A 21,605-nucleotide genomic window follows, 5' to 3' on the forward strand; every position below is an offset into this window, starting at 1 on the left:
ACAGCTTTTCATTTCTTTCAGCGGCTGATCTAAGCAATCTAGACAGCATGGTGAACCTCTTGCAAGATGAAATCAGCACCTCCAGGAGGAGGAGGAGATACCCAAGGCATGCGACGGATGATGATTACAACATTGAAGTGCTTCTAGGTGTTGATGACTCTGTTGTACAATTCCATGGGAAAGAACACGTTCAGAAGTATCTTCTGACGCTGATGAACATAGTGAGTAATTTACTAATGTTTAAGAACAGTTCTTGCATGTAGCTATTGCTGTCTCTCATCAAAATAAATACTTCAAGCTAGGGAGCCCTTATTCCTAGGAAGGGACGTGGATTCACTGGAAAAATTCAATCAAGGACTGCAGTGGGTGGTGGGCGGAGCCTGAAGCATTGGTGGGTGGAGCCAGAGGAAAAAGTGGGCGGGATGTGCAGCCACATCACCTTCCTCTCACTTTTCCCCCCTCTCTCTATCTGGCAACCAAACTCTGTGGTGTATGAGAGACTGGGGCCAGATGAATCAGGCTGAGGGCCCTGATTTCCCACCCCTGCCTTAAGTGTTCAGTGTAGCAGTGTAGGTCTAGCTATTCACTATTTTTATGAGAATTTCTCTCATGCAGAAATTTGTACCAAATAATTTTGGCTGATTTAACAGTGTTGCCAAATAGTAGTTGTTAGGAATGGAAATGCTATTTGAAATTTGCCCGCTACATTTTGTATGTGTCTGTACTGTAATTTATTCAGGCTGCAACCCTATTATGCCCTTACATAGGAGAAATTTTCACAGGACTCAGTTACTTCTGAGCAAACATGCATACAGATAGGTTGCTAGTGTGTTTGCACTTCTTAGGATATAGCTTGGTAATTAGCTGTGGAAATTATCTTGTAAGAGTGCAGGCATTTTAAGCCGATTGCCCCTTGACATTTTTCTTTGCTCACAGAGCTCTCATGTCACCATTTACTTCAATGGAACAAGCTGCTTTGCTTGCACAGAGAAGTGTGAAATCGGAAGGACACTTGCACCTTAGGCCAGGAAAATTGGTTCAAGCCAGTTTGCATCAGAATTTGATCCCACACAGTCTACCCCAACCAAATTAGAACTTGTTTGCCATTGACGGTGGCTCAGTTAGCCAGAGTGTGGTGCTGATTATGCCAAGAACGTGGGTTTGATCCCCATATGGGCCAGCTGCATATTCCTGCATTCTGAGGGGGAAGGGGGTTAGACTAGATGACCCTCGAGGTCTCTTCCAACTCTACAATTCTCTGATTCCATGCTTCTAAACAAGCAATCTCATTCATGCTACATTATTATTATTATTATTAAAACCAAGCAGGTAGTTGACGGAAACCTATTTAGCTGATGAGGCTTAGGATGGACTCAAATATGTGGCTACAACATTGAATCTATTGAGACTGAATGGGACTATGTATATGAGAGAATGACTCTGCGTGTCTACACAGCAGCGATGGAACATAAAACAAGATCAGAAGGCAAAGAGAGAAACCACAGGAGGGAAATAGGAGCAAAGAGGTTATGGGAAGGGGCATCTGTAACTCTTTATGGGTTGCCACCTGCTCCATCATTTATTTCGTAAAGTTGTTTTTTCATCAGTTAACAATAGAACCACTATCTTTCATTCTCAAATAAAGAACTGAGTATTGCCTGTTCACGCTCTGAATTTAATTTTTTCCTCCTACCCCACTGTGTAGAAAATACACCACTGTGTATTGCTTTGCCTGGATTAATCTGTCAAAGCTCCAGTTGCTGTGGTCAATTCCCTATTGTTCCGACTGCAATAAGACAGCCTTAAGCCAGTTTCTCACTCCGTACATGAGAAACATTCCTCCTCAATTTGCTATCAAGGTACGGTGGGTACTGATCTATCTAATCCATTGACTGACAAATCCTGGAGTCAGAGTGACAGACAGAGGCAACATATTTTGCAGCTTTATAATTTGCCTTTGTATTTGACTGCGGTTGATTTGATTTGATGTTTGTATTCTATTTTTCCAATGACAAATGCTGAGCTCAAAGCAACTCACAATAACAGCAGCTTTAAAAATTAAGAAATGTTACAATTACTATAAGGATGTCAAAAACACAGGAGCATATAAAAAAAAAATGCAACCCCAAATTCATCAAACAGTTCATATAAGCTCATAGTGATTCAAAAACTCTGAAATGGCTGCTGAGCACCAGCCCTGTACCAGTTGAAATATGCTCTTTGGGAAGAGTACAGCTGCAGGACATTCCCAGACAGCAAGAGCTTTCGCCACCTTTAGTCTTGACTTAAAAATGCTGGGATGAAATTTAGGGAGGCATCTTTGATAATGTCCTTGGAAATACCTGAATTCATTGCTTAGAAATGGAGAGAGCTGGCAAGGCAGTAAAGGTCAGCATATTCATACATGTGACCTGGTGGACATAATGCAAACATATCCCAATAATTCAAGGTTAAAAAGTCAATATCAGTCAATTATGTAGGGAGGGATTTATTTTTGTCCGTGGCTTAAAATAAAGTGTGCAGATGAAACAGATGGTTTTCTACATTTTCAAGTCAAAGGAAAGCAGAGCAACCTAGCAGTTATGTGGCAAACACACAAAAACAGATTTTGAAATGGAACCTTTTTTATTTTTCATGTCACTTAAATCTATTTTAAGAGATATAGTGATTGTAAGGAAATTATAGGATTTGTAGCTCTGAAATATATTTATTTCGCTTGTCACTGAGCTTTCCAGCATAATCCATTGAGGAAAATGTAGAGGAAATGTTAAGAAACTGTATATATTGAGATATGGTAGAGAGGGCCTGAGACCCTGTCCCACCCACCCCAGTGACAATGGTTCCCAAGCTCAACCTCATCAACAGGCCGGTATCATTGCCCCAAAGTGCCTCATGGGCTCTCAACCCTGTTCAGCCCAAGTGGAGATATCGGAGAGGTGACAGGGGACCAGATTGTAGTCCATAGGGCTGCCCCTTTAAGGATTTCCATTTCCTAGTAAGGAGGTGAGACCTAAATGGAGTAGGCTGGCTGAGTTACAGTATATTTATTATAAAAATACAATTCTTTAGGTACTAACTGTCTTTTTTATAATATTTTATTATTATTTCCCCAGTAATTATTCAATATTACCACAGTTTTGCTAATTATACATATTTCAATTAATATCAAAATAATTCCAGTTATTTCCAAATTTATGCAATTTAATCAAAGTGGTTTCCTGGGCCCCTTGATCACTGTTTTTTCTCCAGTTCTTATATTGCTGGGTTCATATTTTTTATTAACATCTAATTACATTTCAATTGGTATATTAATCATTAAGATAACAGCTGCATTTTTAGTGATTACTATTTGTGTTAAAACCATATCTAACTTTCCATAAGATTTCAAACGAGGTGCTCTAATTATTTTCCTTTTCTCTGCGTGTGTCAGTCTGAAAATGTCCAATTATAAAGTCCTTGGCCTTTGTCTGCTGTCCAATTCTTGAAATTCCTCCGATTGCTGTTGTCTCTCAGCATAGCTGGGGTGGGGCTACGATCCTGAAGAATTCTCAGAATACCTCATTAGCTCCCTCCTACCGTGCTCTCATCTTACTTGGTGTTTCCGGACAACAACACCCTCCACTCTTTCTCACTACTTAGTCAACATCTAGAAATGTCCGAGAAAGAGGGATCCACCTTCCGCCACAGGGGATCTTGGAGTACTTTCATTTTAATGAATCACCATCAAAGTCTCCATGCCTCCCTCATCCACGGCTCCAAATTCTTTTAATCTTTACAACTGCATTTTGGCCAAAGTCCACTTACGTTGTATCTCTTCTATGATGTTTTTAAGGGGGGTAGAGATGGTATCTGCTCTAATTTTCCAAGATAATCCATTCAAGCATTAGAGCTCTCCCCCCATTTCTTTAAACCAAAATGTTCTTTTAATTAAGTTTTATTCCGTACTGCAATCCAACCTCATTTGTATCTTTAACATTTTGCGTCTGGAGAGAGTTACTGAATCATTAATAAAGAAACTCAAAGTAAACAGGAAACTGGAGGTTCCCCTCTCCGCCATCCGCTGCCCCCACCAAATAGAATCTTTTTCTCAGTTCCAAACCTCAAATCAGTGCAGGTGGGTAATTCCACAGTTCTGATGACATCTTCTCTCGAAGCATGCCTGACTTTAAAGCCAATTAAAAATCCAATTAACAGGAGAACCTCTGCTTCTTAATGGCAGCGTAGGAGGGTTTTCGCCAGGCAAAGTGCTTTTACGCTCAGCGCCTCCCTGCCCCCTGCATTCTGTGCTGGAGCAAGAGCCAGGTACCGAGACGGACTGTGAGTGAAACCTGTTCTTCCCTTCCCTGTGAGGTTTTTCCAAGAATGATTTACCCTCTGTCATTCTTGTTTTTCTCTGCCTTCGATCCCTGCAATGTTGTGGGGGCTGCCTCCATGAATGCAGATAGGAACCGGAAACTAGTACCTAACCTATTGTCAGAGCAGGTTTCCTCCCTCAAACCTGTCCAGGATTCTGAATGGCCTGTCTCTGGCCACTCTGGCCGCCGCCTTCTTGACTTCCAAGTGGCTACTCACTTCCATGCTGCCAGTGCTGTGCATCAGCTCTGGCTGCATGAACGCTGTGTTTCATGAGTATTCAAAGGGATCTTTTGGATCCCGTCTAGAAACTTCAGCTTGCTTACCTTTGAAATGATCCAAACATTCATTGTTATATGACAAGGAGGGCACATGCTGAGGAAAGGCTCATTAGACTTCATGGCACCTCAGGCACTGTAGTGCACCTCTGGAAGCTCTGCTCCCCTCCCACCCTTGGCAAGATCTGTCAGCAAGGACTGGGCTGCCCAGTGCCATGGTGAAGAGCGCCATTTTGTCTCCCTTATTCAGGAGTTGGGAAAGCATAAAAGAGTGTACCTGGGAACAAAATTGGGTGGAACAGTCCCTGTTCCTTGACACTGATACAGGTAATTAACTACCTGTGTCACTCTGAGTTCATGTTTCTTGAGCATATTAGAAGGCTGGGGGGGAAATGTTAGGAACTGCATGTCACAGGGGTCCATAGATTCACTTGTCACACTTGCCATGATGAGGATCTCTTTCCCCCACCCCTCAACTGCTGTGGTGATGTCCCCTTCTCCTGAGCTTGGAGCTAGAGAGTGGGGTAGCACTCTTCGCATAGCCCATGAACGTGCTCCGAGTGCTCAGTGTGATGTCAAGGTCCTCTCACATCTTGCAGAGAGCAGAGTCACACCTGCATACCGTGAAGGGTCATGCCATGAAGGCCATCAACAACTTTAGGACCCTCTGGATTTGGATATGGAGATGAGAAGCTAATAAATATATCATGAAACAGAGTTCCTTGCTGGCAATTTTCCAGTTCAGGTTTTGCCTTTGATATGTCAGTGTGAGGTACTAGGTGTGAGAGCGATGCTTTCTCTGGATGATTTAAATGCAGCAGGTTGAAAGAGAACAGTAGGTCCCAGGTGGTACAAAGGGCAGAAATGTCACTTTTCCCTGCCTAACTGACAATTTCAAGAAAACTCATAAAGTAAATCTAAGCTCAGCTGTGGAAAAGAATCTTATGAGTGCTTCACTTGAATGGTTTTTGTGTTTTTTGTAAGCAGAATCATGGTTGCAAGATGGCAAGCTGCCTTATACTGAGTCAGACCACTGGTCCATGTAGCTCAGTATTCTCTACACTGACTGGCAGCATCTCTCCAGGGTTTCAGGCAAGGGACATTTCCTGTCCTCCATGGAGATGTCTGGAATTGAACGTGAGACCTTCTGTATGCAAAGCCGATGATCTGCCACTGTACTGTGGTCCCAGTTGTGAAAGTGGCTTGAATTCTGATAGCGTATGCTTAGGGGGTGGAGTTCTCCTGTCTCTTTTAAAATCCCAAAGTACCTTAGAGAATAAGCCCAGTTCATGCATTCAGTAGGCAATAGCCTGGTGGGGGAGGGAGCTACACCTGCCCTTCCCTCTATCACCCAAGCAGTCTCCAGTGTGAACAGGCCCCTCCACAGGACCACACCATCAGGCAGAGGCTCATGCTGCAATTAGTCCAGCAGATTCTAAGGTGGAAGGAGCCAACATGGTGCCCTGCCCTGCTGAACTCCAACACTGTGTCTTCCATTGCCATGGCTGCTGGGGCTGCTGGAAGCTGGAGTTCAACAACATCTGGATGGTGCCCCCTCTGCAGCCTTCACTGCTGTGGGCTAAAAGCCTGATCCTTTCCCCTGCTTCAACTCGTGCGACAGGGGCAGAGACTTGTGCCACAGCTGCTGGAGTAGCAGCTGTTGAAGAGCCTTCCAATTCTGCCCTGTCACCCCTGTAACCATCCAAAGCTGCAGCCCTCGCAGAAGTGTCCAGAGTCATGCAGTTCAGCTTCACCTCCCTAAGCGCTCTCCCTCTTGTTTGCTTATTCATCTTTTTCGAACATGCATCCCATGATGGTGCCTTCATAGCTACTGCAGTGCACTCCTTCAATTCCCCAGATGATGGGATGCTATTTGTAATGTTTAGCGTTGCCTGCATCTGCACGTGTCACCCATGCTTGTTATCTTGGGCTGTGCATTGGAGGTGGACTGTTTTAAATAGCTCTTGTGGGCAATTGTATATGCACCAGTTTCCTAGCTGGAAAAGGAGCCCCTCCCCCTACGCTTTTTAGAAGCTCTGCAGTTGCGTGGAGAAAACGGCCCTTTTTGCAGCAGGCTTAAAAGCTCTTCATCAAAAAAGTTAAAGTTGGGTAATGTTCTTACCCAATTTCGGTCTCTGTATGTCAGCAGTAGTTCCAGCCTCTGCCACTGTCTCACCCCCCCCCCACCTCAGCTGTGCAACATTAAACCCTAAAATGTTTATAGTGCTTTCCCTCATCCCAATTATCCTATTCCACAACCCCCCAGCATACTCCTTTGGCTGCGTGGAACCCATAAAATTTATGTTTACTTGTTAATTTGTATTCCTCCTTTTGTCCAAGGAGGCCAAGACAGTATAAAATGGATTCTTCTCTCTTTATCTTCACAGGCTAGGCTGAGAGATAGCAACTGGCCAAGGTCACCCAATGAGCTTCTTGGCCAAGAGGGGATTTGACCCGGGTCTCCTCAGCCCTAGTCTGACATTCAGATCACTAGTGTGGAGGGATAACAAGGCAGTAGAAGACACTGACTATTTACAGAATTTGGATAACTGATGAATTTTGGGTCTCCTCCCCAGTTTGTCCCCAGTTTATATTCACAATGTAAGAAGTTACTGCACAGATTATTGGGTCATCATGCTGTAAACACATGACGTGATCATGAGACTGCAGTGTTAATGTAAGGCTGGTGAAAACTGTTTATGCACTTAGTGCAGGTTTTCAGAACATTTTTGTACTGTAGCTTGTAGGCAAAAGTTGAGAAGCCAAAAGCTTGAGGGAGGAACTCAACAAAATATAAACTGGTCATGAAGCCAGCAGAAAGTTTGTGACCTTTCTAAAGCCAACATTACTGTCAAAGAGGAGACAAAGATCCCTCCGATGTTAAAAAGCTTGCTTTGCCAGGACATCTGTTTTGTGGAATTTCTAAAAACTTTGTTCAGAAGCAGATAACTTAGATTTTGGAACATTGGCTATAAATTTGGAACATTTACTATACGGTCATAGAAATTTAAGGTAATCCAGCCTCTTGATACTTTATGAGCAGATTTGTATATGCAATGCCAGACTGTTTCTGTTGTACAGAGTACAATTGCTATCCAGTTTCTACCCTCTGCCTTTCCTCAAGCTGCCAGTGAAAGTGGAACATAATAAGCTCTCTTAGAGTCAGTCACTCTGTCTGTCCATCTAGCCTAGTGGTCTGTACTCTGGCTGGCATCAGCTCCTTCACAGCAGTTGCCTTCTGGTCATTTGTTCCTGAAGGTGCCAGGAACCTTTAGCATGCATGTTCTACCACTGATCTATGGTGCCATCCTATCTGGTTGGCCCTTGCGTGTATAGCCAATGGGCACATGCCATGGCTCTTCCACTTTGACTGGCCCCATCTTGGCCTCCTTCTTTCCCCCCACCCCAGCCTGGCACTCTGAGCTTCTGGGTCTGAACACAATTCAAATTTCCCACAATGCCCCTAGCAATGCATCATTCTAGCTGCTCAGTGTGCTGTCATAGCTACCAGGTAGGCTCTTCAGCACACACTGGTAGAGAAGGGGGCCAACCAGATAACACTATGCTCCAGCCTTACCCCCCAATACGTACCATGAGCAGGGCAGTATGCACCAGCCTTAAATCACCTTATATCCAAGTATTCTGCCCTTTACTTGCTTGTGGATCCTGCCCTTCCTCCAAGAACCCCAAATGGTTATCTCATTTAAATCTTGTGAGGAAGGTTAACCTGAGAGAGGGCAGCTGCCCAAGGTCACCCAGTGAGTTTCCTGGCTGCTATTCAAACCCTGGTCTCTCCAGCCCAGCACACAATTTCAGGAATGCACATTTGTTTGTGATCCAGTGCCCAGTTCAAAATTCACTGAGCTGCCATTTTTGTCTGCAACAAAACATTCTAGTCCTTTGCTGATGTGGATTGCTGCAATGCACGAATGCGGGTCGCCTTCTTCCTGCAGCCTTCTCTGCACATTATTCTTACTACTCTGATTTGGTTTGCAGACTCTAATGAAGTGTTTCATTTTTTGACGTTTGTTTCCATAGGCCCATCTGTTGTTGTCATGTATGCGCTCTGCAGACTTTAGCTTGGGAAGGATATCTCTTAGTGTTCTGCTATGGCTGATAGAAGGCATAATCCTGTTTACCAGGCACAGCAGAATGCCTTCCTTCCAACAAATCGACTTCCTTTGGTGTCATTTCTGCAGCTTGGCACACTTCAATTGCTCTGGCCAAAGCGAGAGCTTGAAATTCTACCACTTGGGCTCTCCGTTTGCAATCTTATACCCTACCTCCACCCAAGACAATTTGATCCCTTAGTCAGCAGGCCTTCCAAAGTTGCATGTCTGAAATCACATTTTTTTAAAAGCCTAAAAGGATTCTTTCTTTCTTGAAAGAAAAATGTGTCTTTTAAAAACCTCTCCCCGCCCCCCTTGGCATGCAGTGTTTCTTAAGCTTGTCGACCACAATATCATGTTTAGCCAATGGTGAGGGATGGTGCAAGTTGTAATCTAACAACATCTGGAGACCCAAGGTTGAAGGATGCTGTTTTAGGCTATTTCAGTCCTGTTATCATATGGAATCATAATTAATGCTTTTATGTCCTCTTGCAGGTTAATGAAATCTATCACGATGAGTCCTTAGGTGCCCAAATTAATGTTGTCTTGGTGAGAATGATCATGCTGAGCCACGAGAAAGTAAGTATAATTTCAATAATCAGTTCAAATGTCCTACAGTATTTTATTTTTTAAAACCATGTCTTGCAGTTCTCTTGTGGCCTATACTGCTTGTTTTTGTGAATGAGTTTAGTAGCAAAGTAATCATATTTAATCAAACACAAGAAGGAATCTTGAGGCACTGCAAAGAATGAGAGAGAAAAGAGTGCAGCACTCATTTCGGAGAGATGCTCCCTTACTAGGGGGACTCAGCAAATTGCATTCGTATGCCCCTCAGAGAGATTTCCACTGAAACTTGTTGGGCAATTTATTTTTTTATTAAAGTTCTAGTAGCACTTTTGTGTGGGGGGGAGGCAATATATAGTCTTTATTGTGGAAGAAGATTTCGTTGACTTTCCCCCTTCATTTCTTAAAAATATATATCAAAACTATAGGGGGGGTTGTGCCAGAGGCTTCATATAAAAGGTGAGTTTCAAGGAGGGATTGGAAGTCAGTCGCTCACAGAGTCAGATATGTAAGGAGGCCTGGAACAATATGGTTGTGACTGATGCTGAAAACAGAGACTTGAGAAAAGCAGCTGCAGGTTTCTGCTGGGACCTGGACTGAGATTAATATCACAGTCTCTGCATGCTGCTGCTGCTGCATTCCTACACTCCCTACTTATTGTCTACATTTGTACATAAGCAGATATTTTAGCAACTCAGCATACATTTCCAGAGTTCTCTCCTCCAAAGGAAGCCGAGCACTGCTCCAGATCTCATGGAGATGCTGAGGTCTCCCAGCCATATTGTTTAATTGAATTCACCAAGAGAATGCTTATTATCACATAATCCCACCACCCAGTGGAGACTACCTGTGCTTTTGTAGAAACTCACTGTGTACTGGGCAAGATTCATGGGATAAGTACGATACAGCTAGGAGTGGGAGAAGGGAATAAATTCACTCTGAGGATGAGCATCCCTTTACTTCTGCTTTTGCATATGCAAGCAAAACTATAGAACTGTACTCAACTAAGGTCTACCCAGAGTAGACCCTTTGACATTAATGAACCTAAATTAGCTGAGTCTGTTAACATCATCAGGTCTACTCACTAGGACTGGCATAGGATGCAACCTGTTTCTCAAACTGAACATGCTACAGTATTATAGCATCCCTAATCTTGACCAGCTTGGATCACACAAAGGTTGATCTGAATCTCATTCAGTTCAGGGAAAGGAAAACAAAATATGAGTAAAACAACACTTATGTTACCAATTAATTATCACTGATTATCAATAAAAATAAAAATACTAAATAAGCAATCACAATAAACACATCTTTGATCAGCAGCTGTCAATAATGTATGAAAGGATATGCTACTTTTTTGAGTTTTTTATTAAGAAGATTGTTTTATTTCATACAATGCACCCTGTGATGTTGAGGATAACTTGAACAGTACTGTATGTTGCATAGCAACTAGTTTCTTAATGGCTTGGAGATTTCTTAACAAACCATTCTCTTCAGTATTTGTTTCTAATATTACCTGGCACAGTAAAACAAATGCATAAGTAAATTCAAACTCAGCTCAGAAAAATATAGTTACTTGAAATTTCATTATTTAAGAAAATTAACCAAACAGGTATAGTTGTTCAAAGATCTCTATTATGGTAATTTGAAAGTATGTAGTGAATTTAAACTGAAATTGAGGCAAGCCTGATTGAATGGTTCTGTTATCCAACACTAACTAGTACATAGCTGAAGATTACAGATGGCATGATACAATACGGAATATTTAAAAATATTGTTTTTAAGCCAAAGGTGGTGATAATGCATTGTTGCAACAATGTTCCATTCTTCCAAATGCTATATAAATATGATCTTCCTTATTGGTCCACAGCATTTACATAATGCATTAGTTTGAAAACATCCTGAAGTTTCAGTGGTTCCTTTTTTGCCCAGTCTTGAAGGGTTTATAGTATAATTTGTATAAATATTATACAATACTACAATGAAATGTGGAGGGTTTGGATTGTGTGGCAAAATGCACTGGTGGTCATTGGGACAATGTCAAGATGACCTTCCAGGGTTCTAGAATTGGCCACCCTTTCTCTAGCATTAACTTCTGGCATAGCCAGATTTGTTTCAGCTTAGAATGGCAGCTTTAGTGATGCCTTCAGGGTTGGAGATCACGGCAAGAGCTTGTTTTTCCATATCTGTTTATTCTTGTGATTTTTTGATTTTTTAAAAAACACCTTTGATAATCCATATTGTTCATTGCAAGATGTATGTTACCCGAAACAGAGACGAACCAAATGTTGAGAGACGATTTTCTCCTTTAGACTGTGATGCAGTTGCAAGGAAGGCAGCTGTAAGATTTCATGAAATTATTTTTAATGCAACTTTGAGTAGTTGTCTCCCCCGCCCCACAAGTTCACTGCTTCCAGCAAAATGTGTTATGATGGATTTTGGAGAGGAACAAAATAGCCAAGCTGGCCAAGCTGGCGTGCAGCATTTTGCTGTGATCCAACGTCAACCCCCCACCCCTAAATCTTCAGGTTTTTTGTGTAAGGGATTATGGGTGCATTAGGGACAAGTGTGGGTGAGAAGTAGGAATGTCAAGAGGCAGACATTTCTGTCCCATCCTGTGTTTGTCACAATCAGCTCCGCTTCAGTTCTGCTATGGTTTGGATTCCACTAAAACCTTCATCATTCACTTTGTTATTGACTGCATAATTCAATGCATTTTAATGGAAGGGAAATGTCAAAAACAAGGCAGAGAATGACATAATTATTTATGTAACTTTCACAGACTAAGAAAACAATCTGTGATACTGAATTGGAACGCTAGTTGTACAATTTTTGTTTCTGTTCTTGGGTGAGCAAGCAAATTGTGGTGATTTCTGCTCACATTTCCATTTCTGGTGAAATAATCTGACATCCCAAGTGCAAATAAAGTTCGGCTCCAGTCAGTGAGGGGCTATTGGGTTCATTGCTCAGCATGACATCCTTAAGTTGTATCCCTTCCCTTTGCGTTCTTCAGATCATCTCTTTTTTCTCGGCCTGTTCTCCACAGGTGCTTGCCAGTTCCCTGTCGTTCATACCACTTGACATCTTCACCAAATCTCCAGTGGAAGCATTTTCCGCATCTTTCTTCCTAGCCATCTTCCAGCCACTCTCTTAATCTGTTTCCAATCAGAAGTGAAAGCTGGAATTTTTTATCTGTGAGGAAAGAATCCTGGGGCCGGCCATTATTCCCATTAGCGGAAAGAGGGAGAGAAGTCCTCTCTCTAGAGCCAGATTTCAAAGCATGATGCAGATGCCCTCAGAAACAGAACTGGAATTCATACTTTAGAGTAGAAGTGCAATGTAGTCCTTACAGCTACATATTACACACTCACTTCCCTTCATCCCAGTTGTAAATGGTAAATTATTTCCCTTTTTTATGAGATTGACAGCGTGCCATGTTTTCTTCCCCTTGCTCCCACCCCAAATTACATTGCTTGCCAGTCGCTGCATCGTCTAATATTTTATTGCTGATATAACGTTTCTGCTTGAGCGTTATACTTATATTACAGTATTAGAGGGGAAATCTAATAAGCCACTGCCATGAAATAAAGCTCACAATCCTTTAAACCCAAAATGACACTTTTCTGATTGTGTTTGTTATTGTTGTGAGATCTGTTACCATGGGTTCCAGATGCTTTGTTTTTCTTTCCTTGTTCTTTTCTTTTCATAATAACTTGCCTAGTTCATATGACAGAGGGAAATAATCAAATAAGCCAAGTAAACAATTTGGAGGAAAATATTTTGAAAAGAACTAGTGCCCTTAGTCATTTCTGATGGCAAATGAACACATTGTTTTATTGTCTCAAACTTGGGTGCTATGTTGCTCTTCAATTTGACTATCAACAGTATTATCAATGCTCTTTTTAAAATCTAACAAGATGAGTATTTTATCCCCGGGAAGTTTTCATGTATTCTCAAGGATGGCATAGAATTGTCAGAAGTTACAGCTGGAGCACCACCTAATGGATACGTTTTGAAAGTCTCCCTTTCAAGCTAAAACAAAGGCATCTAAAGGACTTCCAATTGCTTTCTGGAACTAGCTGCCCACAGCTGCCAGCAATGAATAACCATATATCCTTAAGAGTGAACTTATCATTTGAGTGGGAATTTTTATGTAGGCAAAAAGGGATGCCAGCAGACCCATGGAAATTCCAGAATATATGGGGGGGGGACCCTATAGGAGGGTGGAGGGGACTTCATGTACAGCTCAATGTGGACTAAGCATGCCTGGTGGGCACAGAATGCTAACGTACTGGAGGGGCCAGAAAACTGGGTGAGGGGAAATGGAGTGGAGTATGCTGGAATGGAGTATAGCTGGCTAGCTGGAACTCAACAGCAGCACTAAACAGGATCCTACCCATCACATCCCATTCTTCTAATGCCCAGTTCAATTCAAAAGTTGGGGGGGGGACACCTTCACTTAAAAAATTGAATGTTTGTTTTTTAAAAATTTCACCATGCTTCTCAGCAGTGCTCCCCCAAGCAATAAGAATTTTGCTTTAAAAATTTGCTTTAAAAACATTAAAAACAATAAATAGCAGAGAATAATGAAAGCATGCCTTATCTAAGTGCCAGGCAACCACACCCAGCAAGAGAAAAGGCTCTTTTAAATAGGATGGCATTCACCATGGTCCAAAATGATTGCAGTGAGTTAGGAAGACAAGCCTGCCTGCACTCTGCAGGGAGTTAGAAGTTCCTGCCTTATTCACCACCCTTTGGACCTGCGGTAAAGCCGAGACTCTCTCAACAGAGCTTTTTAAGGTCACTTCTGTGTGAGGCCTACACAGATGAAGATGTTCCTTTGCCATAACTAGCTGTAGTGCCTGTAGCAGTAGAACCTAGTAAGATACTCTGCTTCTTTTCAGCCAGTGCTTAAAAAAACCTCAGTTCTTTCTTCTGAGGAAATATATCTGAATACTAAAATGCTTTATTTTAAATCTATGGTTTTGGGACAGAGACATCAGCGAGCAGAGTAGCAATGCTTTTCATGAAGAAGGTCCCAAATTCAAAACTTGGCACCTTCAGCTGAAAGGATCAGGCCATAGAAAGGAAGGCTTCTGTCTCAGACCTTGAAGAGCTGTTGTCAATCAACTAGCCCTGTGCTAGTGTGATCTGGTATAAGCCTGCACTGCCAAGGGGACAGAGTCTTGCCACAGAGCAAGATTCCGTCCCTTTTACAATTACAATATACTTGCCGTAACATGAGTTTCTATTGATCTAAGAATCCCGTGGATCAGGAGGGAGGGAAATATACTCACATTTATTTCCCCAGTATGATGGGATGCAGTAACCCATCAAGATTTTATAGATTATTACATTTTTGAACCAGTATTTCTTCAGAAACCTCAGCGTGGTGCTGGTGACTCAGACCAGTGTTTTCCATTGTATCTGGAATCCTTCTCCTGACAGTAATTGGTTCCAGATGCTTTAGAGGAAGGAAAATAACAGTACAGGGCACTAGAGCAATCCCAGTCTCTGTTGTTCATACCCAAATATCATTTAATCTAATGTTTTGGGTCACACTCAGCAAAGCAATGTGTTCCGTTGACTGCATAAGAACCGTTGAACAATTGATGTTTCGAGGATGTTTAAACCCACGTTTAGATGTTTCCTGACAAATAGCTGGGAGCAGATGAGGTGCACTCTTCATAGATTATTGACCTCCCCATAGGCAACTGTTTGCTCGCTGTGAGAACAGGATGCTGGACTACGTGGGCCATTGGCCTCATATGACAGACTCCTCTGATGTTCTTTTCTAGAACTCCTTGTGCATATAGGAGAAGCTCCAGGGTGCTTCTCCAAGGTTAGCATTAGTGCCACGTTAACATATGCAATGTACGTATGGAGTTATTCCTGGTGTTAGAATCATAGAATTGTAGAGTTGGAAGGGACCCCAAAGCGTCATCTAGTCCAACCCCCTACAATGCAGGAAATGCAGAAGACCTTCCTAGCTGGACCACATCCAGACTGTCGCTATGTTTCTATTGATATACATACCACTTTTTCCTTCGAGGTCTTCAAGGTGGGTCACATGGTTCTCCCCAACCCATTTGATCCTCACAACCCAGCAAGGTAAGCTAGGCTGAGAGATAGTGACTGGCCCAATGCCACCCAGTGAGCTTGATGGCTGAGCGGGGATTTGAACCGTGCTCTCCCAGGTCACAGCCCAACATCCTGGGTGGGATTCATTGCTGTTGCTCAACGAGCCTAATTTATTCATTCAATTATCAGGAAAGTGATGGGGAAATGTGTGGGATTACAGTTGCTTGAATGCAACATTGTATAATGCTGTCTAAACAAATCAGAGTGAATACTCAGTAAACCACCGATGTAGTATAGTATCCTTGCAAACTTTGTGCAAACAAAACAGGGCGAATGCTCAAGAAACATGTCTGTAAACAACCTGGTATTTCTGCAAGTGTATTGCAGTGTAGTATTGCCTGGAACGGACAATGGCTGCAATCCTAAGCACACGCGCTAGGGAGCATAAGAAGAGCCTGCTGGATCAGGCCAGTCTCACAGTGATCAACCAGATGTCCTGTTAAAAAAAACCTTTAGCAATTCCATTGGACCTAGTGGGATTCAAGCAGATAACTCCAGACAAACGGATACCAGCAATTTCTGTTTTCACAAGAAAGTCTTAAACATGTATACTCAGAAACCTGACTGAGGTCAGTCAAACTTACTGCTAGGTGGAAGGTGGATGTCAACAGGATTGCAGCCTAAATAAATGCTAATGCCGTCTTCATTTTTTTGCCAACAACAGAACCTGTTCCTTTTCTCTTCTTTTTGCCAGAATTAAAAGGTTCCAGATAGTATACAGTCGTACCTCGGGTTACAGACGCTTCAGGTTGCGTTTTTTCAGGTTACGGACCGCTGAAACCCGGAAGTACTGGAATGGGTTACTTCCGGGTTTTGGCGGTCACGCATGCGCAGAAGCGCCGAATCGGATCACGTTCGCAACCCTAGCGTCCACTGTATACTGTAATCCAAAATGCTGTAAGAACATCTTAAACATCATTGAATGCCACAGGATAGAATTCAATCTGTATTCCCTGCCCAACCCCAAAAAGTATGGTTCTGCTCACCACCAAAACTGGCAGTTCATTTGTATCTGTGCAAGCTCATTTGTAAGGGCGTTGGGAGGCTTCCTGAATAACAATTCGTTACATGTGGTATAGCTGTGTGAGACAACACAGATCAACCAAGCTGTTTTCAACTAGAGACAGCTGGCTGAGATTTTTTCAGATGTAGTGATGGAGACATTTTTCAAAGCCAGAAGAAATTTTGAAATATATCTTGCAGGGCAAAAGTAACAAACAAACAAAAACAGTTGCTTGTTGTCCTGCAGTTCATGCTTAGCACTGGAAACCATCTTGTAGCAGCAACCATATATATATATTGTTGAACTCCCCCATGGAAGCAGATACTAGGATTCATGTGCTAATCATAGTTGTCATGCTGGAGAAATAAATAAGAGATAGATGCCAGCCAGGGCAGCTGGTGATGGGATACTGTAGTTGTTTCTGGTGCACAGTCAGGGTTATCATCTTCTGAACAAAGGAGGTTCCTCAGATCTGTACCATTTTCTACTATTGCAATATTATTATTTTTTGGCATCTCCGACAACATTGCAAATGGCTCCAGATTCTAATTTCACTGGGGAACCTGTGACTGCTAGATGTTGAAGGACTACAATTCTCTGACCGTTGGTCACATTGGCTGGGGCTGCTGCGGGTTTGGCACCTGAAGGACCAGACGCTCCTCACCTCTGGTGTAAGGGATAAGGGATCCAGGCAGTTGCATCATGTGATGCACTTCCAGATTTTGGGAAGGTTTAAATGTTGTAAGAAACAGCCAGTAGAACATTGCAAAAGGTTGGAAATGCCAGTGTCCAGTGCCAGGCCTTATATTAATTCTCCCAGCTGCAAGTTTTCGCTCCCTCTGTACAAGAGTATTTGGGGTGGGAATGTATCCTTTGTTTCTTAACAAAATATATACCTCTCCCCTTCCACTTCATTCACAGGACAGCTTACAAGAAGTGTGTATATATATATATCAAGGGCACTACAGATAAAATTAGCAAAATCCTCCATAAACACAATATCAAAACAGCCTTTTGCACCAACCAAAAAATAGCCAATATCCTCAGAAACCCAAAAGATAAAATCCAGTTAGAAAACCAAGGGGTCTATGAAATACCCTGCAAAGTCTGCCCAGCCACGTACATTGGACAAACAAACAGACGAATAAATGCACGTATCGCAGAACACAAGAATGCCGTCAAAAAAGAAGAAAAAACTTCCTCTCTTTACCAACACATGAAAGAAACAGGACACGAAATTAATTTTGCAGATTCCAAATTGCTCTTTAACATGGAACATCACCACAAGAGAATAATCATGGAAGCCATCGAGATAGAGAAACACCCTCACAACATGAACAAGCGTGACGACACGTCCCGCCTGCCAGACATCTGGAAATTAGCCCTCCCCACAAAAACCGACACCAGAACCAGAGGCACACAGAACGCCATCTCCAATCAACCACACCAGACCCAAACCCAGACCCTCTCCACAGATAAATTACAGACACCATCCAGTAGCCAAACCATAGTGGCACCTCCGGATGCTGCACCCCCCTGCAATCCCTACACAGATCTGGCTGGCACAGGGCACAAAACCACAGCTCGCCCCTATACACGAAGCCAAGCCAGAGCACAACTAAGTGCAGTACAGCCATCTTCTCAGAAAAACTCTTTACAAGGTCAAGAGGTCAAGACACGAAAGCTTTAGCAACTAATCCACACCTAATGACCCTCCTAAGTGGTACTCAGAATATCACTCAAGTAATCACTCAAGATATCCCTCAAGTAATTAATGAACAAAAGAAGAAAAGGCACATTAACCTAGGAACTTCCTCTCTGCCCAGAACGTTGGAGGCTATACACCACACCCCCTCAACAGTATTTATAGGAACTCAAACACTGAGATCCTGCTCTGTTCTAGTAACAAGAAGCCGAAAGCACCAGCCTGAAGATGACGAGTGAGACCTCGTCGAAACGTCGCCTAGACACCCCAACTCTTACACGGGAAGACACCCGAAGACACCAAAACCTACATTCCTGTACCCGTGAAAATCTACGAAAGCAAATATATATATATATATATATATATATATATATATATATATATATTCAGATTCAGTTTCATACACAATCAACCACCCATTTATATATCACCAACTTTCTTTAATTATTCCATAGCTTATCATATTATATTGGTATGTTTGAAAATTAATGTGCCAAGTAGTCACACAGTTTTATGCCCCTGTGAGTTGGTATACTCAGCATTTATTTACAATATGATTATTCCTCAGTCTTCAGCTGAATGAGAGCTGCTTGCACGGTCAAAACTGGGTCACATTAGTGGTACAGCGGAATTTTTGTGAATAGATGGGTCTGTCATTGAATGTTGGAGGTTTAGACCCAATTGCCATTTGCTCCGATTCAGCAGTAAAACACAGGTTTTCTCAGGAAAAGCACTGAGGCAAAAACAAACAAACCCACACATACACACAAAAAACTACGCTTGGAAACAGAGCTTTAAATCCCAGATCTCTGCCTGGAAAGTGCAGGGCAACAGGAAATCTGGATGAGCCATCAGTTGCATACAATACAGCTTGACCAATCGGTTTGGTTTTCAGATCAAATTATGGTACTTACACAAACATCAGTCTTTGAAATTTGGAGCACAGCTCCTTGTGGGGAGACTACTGTCACTCCTATCAATATCAATAAGGAGTAATTCTATGATGGTTCTTTTCTTTGATTAGTTTATCATGGCCAAATAAGGCTGTTTCACACAAAGGAATACCTACCATAATTTCTACATTACCAGGGATTTTACATGTAACTGTTGAATTATAAAACAGATTAGGTTATGATGGAGACTAATTTGGATAATCGATTATGCTTATATTAAATTGGGGCAGGGGGACAGAATTTATCAGAATTATTCCTTTTTCATTTTGCTAGGTGCAGTTAGAGGATGGGCATCACATATCTAGCCTGCAAGTCTCCTGCACACCCTGCCTTAGGGCAGCTTCTTACGTAAAATATAGACCCCCGAGTATAAAATTGTATATATTCCCATTTCATCATTTTTTGAAGTGTTAAATAAATGCCATATTTAACACTTGTGATACAAGTAACAAATAAAAGATGCCTGTGGCTTTCACAGCTGATTTGGCATTTATGTATTTTAATTTTCCAGCATTGGGTACAAAACATTGCATAAGAAGCTGTTCTTTGTCCCATATTACTTTGCCTAGCAAAGCAGCCAAAATACAATATTCATTTGATGTGGTCCCTTCTTTAAAATGTTTGGCAACTCAAAGCTTTAAAAAAAGCACTGCACTTAGTCGGGGGTTTTTTTCCATCCTCTGGTATGTTAAGTCCCACTTGACTTCATAGACATGAGATGCCTTTGTCAAAACGCATCTAAAATGGAAGATTTATGTTTCCTTTGTGTAAGATCAACTCCAATTCTGTCTTCTTGTGAGATAAGTAACCACCACTGTAAAAGGGAACAAATTACTTTTATCCATAAATAAGTGGGCTTAAGACTAAGGCCTTTGTTTGTGGTTGTACCATTACCATAATGGATTGGTAATTCCGTGCTGAAGTGAACACATATATTCCAGAGGCTCTGGGCTAAGACAGGCTAGTTAAAAAACAAATTGTAACTCTGTTACTCTCTTTCTTTCTTTCTTTCTTTCTTTCTTTCTTTCTTTCTTTCTTGATCTAGTCCACAAGTTTGATTGAGATCGGTAACCCTTCTCAAAGTTTAGAGAATGTGTGTCGCTGGGCCTACTTACAACAGAAACCTGATACTGGGCATGCAGAATATCATGACCATGCAATATTTCTCACTAGACAGGATTTTGGCCCCTCTGGTATGCAAGGTAAGTTCCATGTTGAAGGGCAGCCCATCACACAAAAGGTATGGCTCCTAGATCATGCTTCTCTCACCCTCGTATCTTTTAGCACCATCTGATATTTGGCCTTAAAGGGGAAATTTAGCCCATTGCTATTTCTCTGCTGTTGTTTGTTTCTGACTTCTTTAACCCATATTTGTTTTTCAGCTTCAAAGGCATTTGAGGGATATTTTCTTTTAAATCTTAACCAAACCAAAGAAGTCTTACAAGTTAGCAGACTAGCCAAAATACAGTGCAAGTGCTTTTGGAAACAGCCAAGATTTCTCAGTTGGAAAGCATGAATAGTTCTTCAAATATAACTCTGACTGAAGAACCCATTTCACACTCAAGAATTTCCAAAAGTACTGGGCTTAGAGTGCCTAGTTATTTCTCTGGGGAGCCTTAAAAAAAACCCAGCAACATGATTTTAAAATTGTAGCTCATCGTTGCTTTTTCCTCTTTCCCAAACCTACACTAGGATTTAATGGGGCCATTCAGTTAACCACAGACCAAGGGTAGCCAACATTGTATCTTGTAGATCAGGGATGTCAGGTCGGTCCCTGGGAGGTTCCAGTCAATTGCTGTCAATTGTGGGCTCCTTTTGCCTAAGAGTATCTGCCCCTGCCCCCTCGCCCCCCCCCCCCAGTGTTTTCCTCTATTTCCCACTTATTTAAATAAGACACCTGCTGGAATGCTTACTACTGATTGGCATACTTAAAGAGTTCTTTTACATGCATCTTTTCATATCTCACATTCTCCCTAATAGGCTATGCTCCAGTTACTGGCATGTGTCATCCAGTCCGAAGTTGCACACTGAACCATGAAGATGGCTTCTCTTCAGCCTTTGTTGTAGCCCATGAAACTGGACACGTGTAAGTAGCACTTATGTGTGGTATATGGTTCCATTCATGCACCATTCATCCACTAGAGATTTGCCTTTAGGATTGGCTTGCACAACGGGATCAGACCAAATACCTCTCACCGCGCATGAATGGCATCCTGCCAGTGGCCTCTTAAACTTTCTCATTATTCTTATTTGCCCACAATGGCAGACACTGGAAGGCTGGGCCTACAATATGTAGACTCAGTTCAGTTTGGTGGATGACAGGTTCTTTAGATTTATTTCCTTACCTTGGAATGGGCATGTGATCGCAGCTTACCAAAGCACTTCTCCTGCACAACAAACATGTTAATGTTTGTTCCAAGGGATCTTGTGTGAGAACAGTGCTCGATGGATGAAACCTGATGCCATTAGGTGGGAAGGTAGTAGTAAATGCCTTCAGCA

The 21,605-nt window shown here is 42.1% G+C and overlaps 1 protein-coding gene across 3 annotated transcripts in view; it reads left to right on the forward strand.

Annotated features, from left to right (window-relative positions):
• The window catches only part of ADAMTS2 (ADAM metallopeptidase with thrombospondin type 1 motif 2), a 324,369-nt gene that overhangs the window by 248,729 nt on the left and 54,035 nt on the right, over positions 1 to 21,605 (forward strand). For all 3 annotated transcript variants that reach the window (XM_081180737.1, XM_081180736.1, XM_081180738.1), the window contains 4 exons: positions 22 to 221; positions 9,236 to 9,319; positions 20,152 to 20,308; positions 21,087 to 21,192. In XM_081180737.1, coding sequence (XP_081036863.1) covers positions 22 to 221; positions 9,236 to 9,319; positions 20,152 to 20,308; positions 21,087 to 21,192 — 547 coding nt within the window. The remainder of the gene's footprint in view (positions 1 to 21; positions 222 to 9,235; positions 9,320 to 20,151; positions 20,309 to 21,086; positions 21,193 to 21,605) is intronic.

The sequence above is a fragment of the Podarcis bocagei genome (genome assembly GCF_964188305.1).
Source record: "Podarcis bocagei genome assembly, chromosome: 2".
Taxonomy (NCBI): domain Eukaryota; kingdom Metazoa; phylum Chordata; class Lepidosauria; order Squamata; family Lacertidae; genus Podarcis; species Podarcis bocagei.